Raw genomic sequence first — 13231 nt, 5'->3', positions numbered from 1 at the left:
TCCTCTGTGTCTCTTGCTTCTGTGTGGCCTCCAGACTCTTTCTAGTTCTCCTTTTTTTTTTTTTTTTTTTTTCCTGCAGACTGGTTTCCTTGCTTCCCCCGCTCACAGGAGCACATGGCTGCCCCATGGCTTCCAGGTTAACATAGCATATTAGTCAGGATAAGACTAGGTTGTGCTGTGATAACAAATGAACCCCCGTATCTCAGTGGCTTAATATAACAGAGGTTTATTTCTTCCTCACATTACTCGTCCAGTGTAGGTGACAGACATACCACCATCTTGTGGTGCTGCCATCTCAACATATGGCTCCAGGGTTGTCACAGCAGAGCTGAAGAAAGGGTCACTTTTCACTGCCTCAGCCCAAAGGGGACACATGCCACTCTATTTACCACCCATTTGCCCAAACTAGTCACGTGGCTCTTCCTACAGCAGAGGGGCAGGGAGGATCCTGTCTCACAGTTCAAGTGACCAGTTCAGACTTACTGAACCTCCTACTTGTATTCCTTTAATAAAGAGTTCTTCCAGCAATCCCACTCCTGGGCATATAGCCAGAGAAAACTCTAACTCTAAAAGGTACATTCACCCCAGTGTTCATAGCAGCACTATTTACAAAAGCCAAGGCATGGAAGCAACTTAAATGTCCAACAGATGAATGGATAATGACAATGTGGTGTATTTATACAATGGCATATTACTCAGCCATAAAAAAGAATTAAATAATGCCATTTGCAGCAACATGGATGGACCTAGAGATTATCATACTAAGTGAAGTAATTCAGAGAAAGACAAATATCATATGATATCACTTATATGTGGAATCTAAAATATGATACAAATGAACTTATTTACAAAATAGAAGCAGGCTCCAGACATAGAAAACAAACTTACGGTTACAAAAGGGGAAGGGGCAGGAGGATAAATTAGGAGTTTGGGGTTAACATATACACACTGCTATATATAAAATAGAAAAACAGCAAGGACCTACCGTATAGCACAGGAAACTATACTCAATATCTTGTAATAAACTATAGTGGAAAAGAATATGAAAAAGAGTATATATATATATATGTATAACTGAATTACTTTGTTATACATCAGAAACTAACACAACATTGTAAATTAACTATACTTCAATTAAAAAAAAAAAGAGTTCTTTACTTTGGATTCCAGGCAACATTCATATAAAAAAGATTTGGTTCCTGCTCTCCTCACGTGGGTTAGCATGACCCTCACTCCTGTGAGCTGTGCAATCAGCATCTTAGCAGTAGGCAAGGATTAGTGAGCATGTACTGTGTGCCGGGTGGTGCCAGGTCTTTACATATGTTATAATATTTCATCCATGTGATGACCTTGCCCTCTTCTGCCGTGGGTTTTTGCTGGGTCTGCTCTCTGTCCTGCATGCTCTCTCCCTGGTCTAGTTAACAACCCTCCATTGCCTAGTTAACGCCTGTACACCACTGAGAGTTTGTCTCAAGCACCACTTGCTCCAGGAAACCATTCTTGACCACCATTCTAGAGTCCATTCTGAGATGAACCTTTCCCCCAACATTTGAATATCCCTGAAATTGGACTGTGTCTCTCAATTGGTGCATGTCCGTGATCGGCACTTTTTCTTCCTTAGTGGTACATAAAACAGTTGTGCTTCTTAAAACGGGCACCTCAGATTCAGAGAACTATGATATGTGTCTTTGTAGAATTGTTTCCCTGAGCATTTGTCTCAGTTTGTATTAATGTCCATCTTGTCCTCTGTACCTTAAACTCCATTAGTGCTGAAACAATGTCTTTTTGCTCACCTTTGTATCTGGGGCATCTGGTAAACCATACTTGCCTGGCACACAATACCCCCCAATAACTATTTGCTGAATAAGGTGAGTCCTGTTATCACTGTTCACAGAAGAGACTCAGGGAGGAAAGCAGCTCACCAAGAATCATATGGTTAGAATGTGGCTCAGCTGGGAATGGGCTCAGGTCTGACTTGTGTTCAAGGCCAGTTTTTCAATCACTGCCCTCTAGCCATCTTTGCAGAAAACTCAAAGAACCTCTTTGATTACAAGACAGAACTATCAATCCTGGTCAGGATATGAGGGGAACTTAAGAGACCAAAACTCAGCTAATACTCAGTATTGTTCATGGGGGCGAGGGGGGAGTCCAACAATGTTTTTTCTTCTGTGCCTGTATCTTTCTACTTTTCTGCCCACAGGGATCCCAAAAGGAGCTGTTGAATTTGACTCAACAGGATTATGTGAACCGCATAGAAGAGCTCAACCAGTCGCTGAAGGACGCCTGGGCCTCGGACCAGAAAGTGAAGGCTCTAAAAATAGTCATCCAGGTCAGGTCGAGTGATTTTTTTTTTTTTCTCCCCAGAATTTCCTTTGTAAAACTCCTTTGTGGATAATTAAGGTCTTCAGAGGCCTGCCTTCAGGGTCTTACCCTAATTTTTTCATCTGTTCTATTTTCACGTACTTCCTGTGAAAGGCCATAATTATGAATCAGTGTTTTTATGAGATGGCTAATCCCAGGGCCACCATGTGCAGCTGCATAGGTTGTGCACTGTGCAGTTCCAGGAAATTCACCCTAGGTTACAGAATTACTGATGTCCCCCCTGGGTTGTGCAGTTCATTGGCCCTGTTACATCACCTGACACATTTATGATTTGTGTAGACTAAAGATTGATCAACTGTCTTTTGGGTTTCCTTGACCAAATTGCTTTGTATCTTTGGAACTAATGGTTGTGTGTCCCTGATATATGCATTTTGGGGTCATGTTCTGCATAATGATGTGACAAAGAAAATGTATATACAGTGTTAAGAGAGGTATGTTTGTTGAATCCTCTTTGTTGATGAATTTGTTAATCCATGACAGCTCTTGGATCTCAAGAGCAAGTTCCACAGGGAGAACAGCTTATTCTGTTTCTTGACTCTTAAGATCATCCCGTCTTGTCAAAACACGCTCAGAAGTACACGGTAAAAGGAATAACGTAAGCATTATGCTTTTCAGAGCAGAGTTAATAGAGAATTTCTGAACAGCCATTTTAGTTCAGAAGGACAAGATTTCATCCTTGTTTATTGTCATGGGAATGTGACGTTTGTTTTCTTGCTCTGGGAGTCTTTACACTGGGCACTTGAAGTCTTTTAAGATGACACTTTGTATGGCAGGTGCTATGTTTTTGGTGTTCATGACAGAGGCAAACCCAAGCCCTTTTCCCTTCCATCACTGTTGTTAGTTGACAAAGCAAATACTCTGAAGAAGATTTCTCTCATCCTGCAGGCATGTGATGGAGGCTGCTTGCTGAGTGGCTCAAGTGAGAGAATATCTAAACTAACAAGAGCTTCTTCAAAATATTTTTGTTGGCAACATCTCTCCATAGAGTATTGTGGTATAGAACTGTGACTTCTAAGAGTTTGACATCTGGAGGAGATTTGATTCATGTCTTCCCAAAGAAAATAATCATGAAACTGTTTAATTAACTCCACATCTAGCTAATAGTACCTGTTTGACTTGCAATACTTTAAAGACTGCCTTCTTTATCCAAAAAAGCTAGTCAAGGTACAGAATATGGAGAAATGAGCAGTTTCCCTTATTTGCTCTGCAGTAAGGTTTTACTTTGTTTTTTCAGCTTTATTGAGGATATTTTACATATCCTAAAATCCACCATTGTAAATGTACAATTCAGTGATGTTTTTAGTAAGTTTACAGAGTTGCCCAGCGATTACACAATCCAGTTTTAGAACATTTTCATAGCCACTGCCCACCCCCCGCCCCCGCCCCACCCCCTGCCCAAATTTCCTCAAGCCTGTTAGCACTCAAACCCTGCTGCCACTTTCAGCCTTAGAAAAACCACCGATCTGCTTTCTGACTCTATGAATTTGCCGTTCCTGACGTCTCATGTACGTGGGGTCACTCATTATATACTCTTTCGCATCTGGCTTCTTTGACTTACCGTGTTTTTGCGGTTCATCCATGTTGTAATATCAGTACTCTGTACCATTTTTCTGCTGCATAGTATACCACTGCATGCATAACCACATTTTACTTATCCATTAACAAGTTGATAGACATTTAAGTTGTTTCCACTCTGGCCATTATGAGTAATGCCGCTGTTCACAATTGCAAACAAGTCTTTGTATGGATGTATATTTTCATTTTTCTTGGATAGATTCCTAGAAGTGGAATTGCTAAGTCATATGGTAAGTTTATGTTTAACTTTTTGAGGAACGGCCAAATTGCTTTCCAAAATGGCTGCACCATTTGCATTCCCACCAGCAATGTATGAGGGTTCCAGTTCCTCTATATCTTTTCGATCACTTGTTTCGTTATTGACCATCTTTTTGATTATAGCCATCTGAGTGGGTGTGAAGTGGTACCTCATCGTGGTTTTAATTTGCATATCCCTACTGACTAATGATGTTGAGCATCTTTTCATATGTTTATTGGCCATTTTTATATCTTCTTTAGTGAACTGTCTATTCAAGACTTGCCCATTTAAAAAATCAGGTTGTCTTCTTGTTGAGTTGTAGTAATTCTTTATCCTTGATACGAGTTCTTTATCAAATACATGATCTACTTGTATTTTCTCCTAGTCTGTGGCTTGTCTTTTCATTTTCATAATGGTATCTTTGGAAGTGTAGGAGTTTAATTTTTTTTTTTTTTTTTTTTGTGGTACATGGGCCTCTCACTGTTGTGGCCTCTCCCGTTGCAGAGCACAGGCTCCAGACGCGCAGGCTCAGCGGCCATGGCTCACGGGCCCAGCCGCTCTGCGGCATGTGGGATCTTCCCGGACCAGGGCACGAACCCGTGTCCCCTGCATCGGCAGGCAGACTCTCAACCACTGCACCACCAGGGAAGCCCTAGGAGTTTTTAATTTTAATGAAGTCCAGTTTATCAGTTTTCTCCTTTTTGGCTCATGCTTTTGGAGTTGTATCTAGGAACTCTTTGCATAACTCAGGGTTGTGAGAATTTCTTCCTATGTTTTATTCTAGAAGCTTTATAGTTTTAGCTCTTACATCTAGGTTATATGGTCCATTTTGAATTATTTTTTTGTATGTATGGTGTGTCTAAGTTTATTTTTTTCCATATGGATATCCAGTTGTCTCAGCAGCATTTGCTGAAAAGACTTATTTTGACACCTTTGTCAAAAGTCAATTGGCCATAAAGGAAGGGTTTATTTCTGAACTCTTAATTCTATTCCATAGATCTATAGGTATGTCCTTATGCCAGTACCACACTTGATTACTATAGCTTTATGGTAAGTTTTGAAACTAGGTAGTATAAGTCTTTTAACTTTGTTCTTCTTTTTCAGAATTGTTTTGGCTCTTCTGGGTCCTTTGCATTTCCATATGAATTTTAGGATCAGCTTGTCAATTTCTACCAAAAAAAAAAAAAAACCTTTGGGATTTTGATAGGGATTGTACTGACCCTACAGATCAGTTGGAGAGATTTGCCATCTGAAGCAGAGTTAATCTACTGGTGCATAAATTATGTATCATTCATTCTGTTGATAGGCATTCTTTTCTTTTTCCTTCTTTCATTATTATGAACGATGTTGCTGTGAACGCTGGTCACGTCTGCTGGTGACCATATAAAGTGTTTCTCTAGATGAAGGCCCATACCTAAAAGTGGAATTGCTCGGTGTAGGATGTGTGCCTTGTCTGCTTTTCCAGACAGTGCCAAGTTATTTTCCGCAGTAGTTGTGCCAGCCTGCACTGTAGTAGCAGTGGGAGTGTGAGAGTCTGTGCCTTTCAGTGACCTACCAACATTTGGAATGAGCAGACTTTCTATTCTAATTTTTCCAATTTAGGAGGTAATAACATCATATTTTACTGTGGTTTTAATTTGCAATTCCCCGATTATAATAAGATTGAGCACCTTTTCATATGTTTATTGGCCATTGGGGTTTCCTTTTCTGTAAAATGCCTTTTGTTGATTCCTTTTGCTCATTTTTCCATTATGTTATTTGTACCTTTCTTACTGATTTTTAGGATTTAAAAAAATATATATTGTGGGCAGTAATTGTCCTCTGATTAATTAGTCTGCTTCCCTCCTTTCCTGCCTTCCTTCTAGCCATCCATCTAGTCATACTTTCTTATACTGAACCATAGATTATCTTTTAACTTATCCATTTGCTTTGGTTCACATTTTTGGTTTTTAATGCCAACTTAATTTTAGGAACTGCTAGTTTCCTTCTAGAATCTTGCTAATTGGAAACAAATGAAAAGCATTCTTTTAGTATTTTTTCCGCAGTGTTAATAAATTCGATAGCAAGTATTTTAGGCAGAGTAATTCGTCAGTTAGTTGCTCAGGAAGTGTTTATAACAATGGTTCTCAACCTTGGCTCACATTAGAATCACTTGGGAGCTTTAAGAAATCCTGATGTCCAAGCTGCGCCCCAGACCAGCTTAATCAGAATCTCTGAGAGTGGGATCCAGGCACTGTTATTTTACAAAGCTTCCCAGATGATTCCGAAGCTGAGAACCCTTGGTTTGTAGAATGCTCATTTCATCCAGAATGTGGTACAGATTGCGGATCTCAGGAACCCAGTGTGTCCTGGGCTTGTTTCAGTGCAGCAGTCACCTGGGGCCCTTGTTGAAAATACTGATTTTGGAGCAGGGAATCTGTTTTTTTAACACATACCCTGGGGGTGCCTGATTTTTATTGGTTTAGGAAACTGCACCAAAGCTTTACAAAAAACTGTGGAATCTTCAAAATAGTGATTTAAAAGGTAACTTCAATTTATGACATTATTATGATTTTAACTTTGGATAAAAAATTTTTTCTGCTTCCTATTGTCTTTATAAAATACATGTTCTGTGACACCAGCTTGGGAGACAAATCAATGCACAGGTGTTGGGAAACGCCAGCTGTGTTTAATTTGAAATCTTCTGTTTGAATTCTCTCTCCCTCTCACCTCACCAGTGGGCAGTGACCCATCTCTGAGGGGCTCTGGGTAGGAACTCAGGAGATGTCACATCCCTAGGAACCAAGAGCTGTGTATTGTAAACAGTCTCTAGGATTCAGAACTGTTTGTTTTTTCCAAGCCCTGAAATCTCATGGGGTAATTAATTGTTTAAGTTGGAGCTCTCATAAAAGGCATGTGAAAAACACAAAGCAAGGTGTCAGGAAGTGGAGTTCTGTGTACATCCAAATGCCACATTTGGTGTCATTGCCATTGTTTTAACAGCTTACATTCCCCTCACCTCCAATCCCCAAATAACATTCGGGCCATGAGAGGATGTTTTACAAATTAGACACATTGTTTACTTTTAGTTACATAATGCTAAGGAGAAACTTGATGAATGTAATAATTTAGATATTGTGTAACAAAGCCAAACTGAAAACACATGTCAGCCTACATCTTGATATGATGAACTTTCTAGCCATTCTGTGCACATCGGAAGCGCATACATATGAAAGGACCCTTTCTAAATGTCCAAATAGTTTTTTTTCTTTTAACGTGACATTTTTCCTGTCTGATATAATATGGCAAGGTTTTCTAGTTCCTTATCCAGACTTCTGAATTTACAAGATTTCAGGGCATTACTTCTAGTTCTTCAAAGGAGAGATAGATTTTTGTTTCTGATTATACAAGATGACTTCATCTGGGGTGTTCGGGGCCACGTTGTGTGGCTGCCATCTTCCGTTATGAGTCCTGAACACGTCGATGGCCCTCTGGCGTGAGTGATGGCCGAGGAATTGAGGAATTCCCGGCAAAGCCAAAATGTTCCTGGCTTGCAGAGCACAGTTCCAGAGAAACATGTAACTCTTTGAAACTTGTCACGTTTTCTTTTAGAAGGAAATTTAAGAGTAAGTATAAATAATAGGTGCTAGTTTAAGAAACCCTAGAGATTTGCCTATGGAGTCATTTCATAGAAAAGAACATTTAAGCATCAAGACCATCCTGAAATAGACCAGCGGAGGCAATGCTGAAAGGATGGCGTCACCTGCAGGGACGCTGGTTGACTTCTCTGGTGACCGAGTGCTGACCCCAGTTCAGACCCTCTGGATAAGGTTCCTGAGTCGTGGCTTCCTGAGGGAGGTGATGGTGCCTTTCATGAAGAGGCTCTCTTGTGAGCAGAGTTGACTCCCTTTGTCGAAAGCACGGTGGTTTTGCTTGTCATTATACCTCCAGTGACTAGCACTAGGCCTGGCACATGGTATACACCTCCACTTGTTTGTGGAGATCCTTAATTTTCCAGGCCTGGAGTGTTCCAACCCAGTCAGACACGACAGTGACTTTTCTTTTCTCTTCTCTTTTTCTAGTGTTCAAAGCTTCTTTCGGACACGAGTGTTATTCAGTTCTACCCAAGCAAATTTGTCCTTATCACCGACATACTTGATACATTTGGTAAGTACTAGTTTTATTCATCTCAAATCTAAGAAGTACGTTTGTTTTGCCAGAAGGTGGATGGTAGAGTTGCTTTAAATTGGGTTCTGCTGTGGTTTAAATTACTAGGTAAGTCACGAGGGAGACCCAAACTCCCACCCCTACCCTTGCTCCCCTGCTCTAATGAGGGGAGCAAGGGTGCGGGTGCTGTTTTTAAAAGAATTTTAAATTGTGTGTTTCTAACCTTCTGATAGGCTAGTGAGGCGAGTGAGTCAAGCAAGGCAGGCGGGGGAGCACACGTCTTACACAGACCAGCCTCGGTCCGTCGCCGGCCGGCTCATGGCATCTGGAACTCACTTTGTTCAGAACTGAACCTGGCATCTCCTCCCAGCCCTTCCCCACCCACGCTGGGTTTCTGTCTCAGGGGATGGCGGCACCATGTACCCCCGTGCCCATGCTGGAAATCTGAGTCTTCTCCCCCGTGCCCCGTGTCCAGCCCGTCACCAGGTTCTTCAATTCACCCTCCTCAGTCTCTCCCCCATATGTCTATTTTTCTGTCTTCTCTGTTAAAACCTTAGTCCAAGCCCCTGTTCTCTGCCCCATGGTTGATGGCTGCAGCTCCTATGCGGTCTTCCTGCGTCACTGTGGCTGCCCCTCGTCCCACACTCCACCCCTCAAGCCGATTGATCTTCGGGAGTGCAGCAGAGAGGTTTAGACTGAAGAGATTAATGACCAGGAGCCCCCTGGAGAAACAGGAGGTCTCCATGCTGCTTGGGGATGGTCAGTGGCCAGAACATCGTGCCATTAGCAGTTTGCCCAAACCGTGCAGCGTGTAGGCTGTACGTGGCGTTCAGCAGAGAGGTGCCCCGCAGGAACTAGGAGACAGTCATCTTCTGAGAACTGAACACACAGGGGGTCGGAGCAGACCTTTGCTGTCTTGCCGAGGAAGGACCGATGGGCTCTCAACCTGACAAGTCTTGTCTGTGACCCATTGAAAGGTCAAATGTGTCAGAAAGTGAAATGTCATTCAGAGAGACCCATTTATTTCTGTGCAGGAGACCGGGGGCCTGAGTGTATTAGCTAGAATAAGTGATAGAAAACCTAACTCATTCATTTCCTCGTGGAAAAGGGGGGAGTATTTATTAGCTTATGGTGAAAAGGCCAGGGATAGTTTCTGGCTTCAGGTATAGCTGGATTTAGGAACTCAAACAGTATCTTCAGGACATTGGCTTTTTCTAGTACTTTTTCTTGTGTTGGCTTCATTCTTAAGCTCCACAAGGTGTCCTCAACTTTTATCAGTTTTGCTGCTACTAGTCCCAGGACAAGGAAGGAACTTTTATCCTCGCTTTCCAACAGAAGTCCCGGAATTCCATCTCATTGGCCTGGCTTGGATCACACGTCAGACCCTGAGCCAGTTATGGGGTCTGGGGGATGAAATGTGCAGGCTATCCAGAGCTGGTCGCCCCAAAGGAGAAAGGGTGATGCTGTTGCCAGAGGAAAGGGGAATGGGAGCCAACTGGGTTAAAGGGAAAGATGTCCCGGCCAAACGACGGGACCTTTGGGTTCAGATGATCCGGGAAGGTGGCATCGGGCACTCTGCTGGGTGCTGAGGTTGTGTCAGCAAATACGAAACAAAAATCCCTGCCTTCGTGGGCTGTGCCAGAAAGAGAGGATTCGCAGAACAAATAAGTAAACCTGATTGTGTGTTAGACAAGGATTGGTGCTGTGGATGAAGAAAACCCAAACCAGGGCAGGGTGAAGCGGGCAGCGCTTTTATGTAAATGGGGGGTCGGGGGAGGCCTCGCTGGGAAGTCGCTGTGTGGGCAAGTACTTGAAGGAGGTGAGAGATGAGCCGTATGCTGGCAACGTGGGGCCGGCTTATGACCAAGGAACAGCCAGTGCAAACACCCTGGGGTGGGAGCAGCCCTGGCAGGTCTGGAGAACTGAGAGGCCAGCGTGGCTGGAGGGGGGCGGGTGGGGTGGGGATGTGGCCAGAGAGCCTGGTGGGCCATGTAGGCCGTTGGAAGGACTTGGGCTTTGAGCCCGAGGGCATGAGGAGCCGCCCAGGGTGTTGAGCACAGGAGGCGCAAGTTCCAGTTTGGGTTTTAATGGGCTCCCTCTGGCTGCTGTGTTGAGACTAGACGGTAAGGCGAGGGTGGAACAGGGGGCCCGGTTGGGAGGCCGGTGCAGCACTCCAGGTGAAAAATGAGGGTGGCATGGCCCCGGGGTGGCGGTGGGGTTGGGGGAAGGTGATCCAGGACAGATGGGTGCATTAGGCTCTCAGAACAGATATCCATCGCACACCCCTTGGGCCTTGACCTGTCCTCATACCCAACTTGCCTTCCGGGAGCGAGGATGTTAGTCAGCGAGAGAGGCCAGTGGCTATGTCTGGTTCCCCTGACAGTTCTGTATCTCATGGTGAGTCGACACATTGGCCTTCTGGTTTCCCTCGCCAGCCTCCTGCAAGTTTCTTTTGCATGAGTCAGCATCCCCGGGTGAGACTAGCTCTGAGACCATTGCTTGAGCCTGCGAGCCTGGCCAGATCCAGACGTTAACCTTGTGAGAATATGGGGCGGCCGTTCTGTCAGCCTCTGTGGTGGCGGCCCAGTCCCATGCCTCGGCCGGCCGGGATGCGGTGTAGATGCCCGCCGTCCTTGCTGTGTCCCAGAAATTAGCTGGGCCAGGAGCGGAGAATAACGGTGATAAATCCTCAACAAATCGGGGTTTTCCTTGGGCCTGCCTCTCTGTTCTAGGTGCTTTAGTGATCTTAAGTCATGCCGTCCTCATAACAGCTCTATGAGGTAGGGTCTGTAATTATCCCCACTTCACAGACGAGGAGCCTGAGGCACAGGGAAGTAGCCCCCAGGCTAGTGAGGGGCAGAGCTGGGACCCAAATTGAGTTCTCTCTGCAGTCAGAGCACCTGCTTTATTTCTCTTGTACTTGGCTCACGGGGGAAATTCTCTCTACAAAACTACAAACGCGTGTACCTTTGACCCAGCAACTTTGCCTCTGGGAATTCATCCAACAACCCAAGTGACCGTCCATAGGAGACCAGTTAAACAAACGATGGCACGTCTGTATGCAGCAGTACAGGAGGCCTCTGAGAGTGAGGACGTGCTGTGTTCCAATGTGGAAAGATCCCCAGGGTACATTATCAGGTGAAAAACTCAAGATGCAGAACTGCTATGGGGTATGTTCCGTTTTGTTTAAGAAAGGAGGAAAACTTAGAGCGCTTGGTTGTTTTCACTTGCGTGTGCCTAAAGAAACATTAGAAGGATCCCCAAGGAGCTAACAAGAGCGGAGACCCTCAGAGGGTGGCTTGAGCAGTGAGCTGGACAGGACGGGCTGAGGGAGAACCTTCATTGAGTACCTCCTGCAGCCTTTTGAATTTTGAATGGTGGCCATGTTTTACCTCTTCAAAGCATTCCCAGAGGTGCCCTTGTCCAGATCTGTTGCGAATAGCTTTCCTCAGGAGCGCGAGGCAGCCTGCGTGTGCAGGTGCTCGAGACACTTTGTTATGCTTTGGGGCTAATGAGCAGCTTTCCCCTTTTAAAAAGGGGGCGGAACTGGCCTTGCTTGGGTGGCAGCTCCGAGTGCTGAGGTCCATCGTGCATGTGTTGCTCGTGGTCAGTGGTTGTGAACGAGGCTGACCGAGGGTGGGAGCGTCTTGCTGGGCAAGGATGCGGGACATGGCCCCAGGCGTCTGCATCGGCAGCGCTTTAGCTGGGATTTCCCTGGAGGCAGTGAGCACAGAGCTGGGCTCTGGCGTCTCTCTGCCTGCATTCGTTGCCTCTCCTCCTACAGGGTTGTGTGAACTTGAGCCTTGGTTTCTTCACTTGTGAAATGGGCATAATAGGCCTTGCCTCTGGGGGTTTCTGGAGAGAATTAAATGAGAGAATGTGTAGGAAGCACGTGATGTCTTTCCTCTTCTAGGAGCTGGCAGGGTCAGTGTGAACAACTTAAGAGCTGTGGCTGGCACAAAGTAAGGTGCTCAGAAACTGTTAACTGTCGTCACTGTTGTTAACGATCTATATTAGTGTCCTTGATTTATAAGAAAGTGAATCAAGAAAGAAAATCTAGGGTCAGGTATTACTTTTCAAAATAGTTGTCCACTAACTTAACAAAGGAAAACAAATATTCACCAAACTCTTTTGGCCAAAAATGGTTTTGTGGTTAAAGGCCTTAGAATATGAAGGTGAAATATAAAAGTTGTGCTTTCGTTTTTAAAAGAAAACTAGTTTTGGAGAGATGGCAAGCTTTTTGTGGAGGAAGAAAAGGCATGGTTGCCCAGTGTGGCTTGCTGTGCTGTGGGATGGCCAAGGTAAACTGCGTGTAATTCCAATGCCCGGGGGTTCTGTGCTCATCTCAGAGGAGGCCTCTCTTGGCATCAGGTGTGGCTGCCTTGGGGAGCCCGTGACTGCAGGTTACTTCCTGCCAGGAGGACAAAGGCAGGTGGCTTTGAGAACTGGAGCTTGGTCCCTGAGGCTTCCTGGCAACTTCTAAATTGAATCCACGGTTTGGGGCAGTGATTCTCATCCTCGGCTGCATACCTGGGGAGCTTTAAAAACACTTCTTTCTGATGGTCACGCTGTGCCCCAGATCGTTTGCGTTAGCATCTCTGAGAACAGACGCAGGCATCAGCGCATTTTCAGTGCCCCAGGTGCTCTGAGTGTTCAGCCAAGGTTGAGAACCCCTGGGTTAGAGGGAGGAGGGAGGCACCCACAGCGCCTGCCTGAATCAGTGGTTCTCACACTTGAGTGTGTATAAGAATTTCCCATTAAGGTTATTCAAAATTCATATTCCTAGTCTTCACCCCCCGGAATATTCTTTTTCACTGGCTCTGAGGTGGGCCCCAGGAATGGACATTTTTAACAAGTGTCTTTTGGTGATGGTAATGTAAGTAGTCCACA

At 44.7% G+C, this 13231-nt stretch overlaps 1 protein-coding gene across 1 annotated transcript in view; it reads left to right on the top strand.

The window, feature by feature from the left end:
- Window positions 1-13231, top strand: part of VPS35L (VPS35 endosomal protein sorting factor like) — a 132109-nt gene that overhangs the window by 19689 nt on the left and 99189 nt on the right. The window contains exons 7-8 of the mRNA XM_082670955.1: window positions 2201-2329; window positions 8257-8341. Coding sequence (XP_082527081.1) covers window positions 2201-2329; window positions 8257-8341 — 214 coding nt within the window. The remainder of the gene's footprint in view (window positions 1-2200; window positions 2330-8256; window positions 8342-13231) is intronic.

The sequence above is a fragment of the Grampus griseus genome (genome assembly GCF_964374135.1).
Source record: "Grampus griseus genome assembly, chromosome: 14".
NCBI lineage: Eukaryota > Metazoa > Chordata > Mammalia > Artiodactyla > Delphinidae > Grampus > Grampus griseus.
This window is presented reverse-complemented; position numbering and strand designations above follow the sequence as displayed.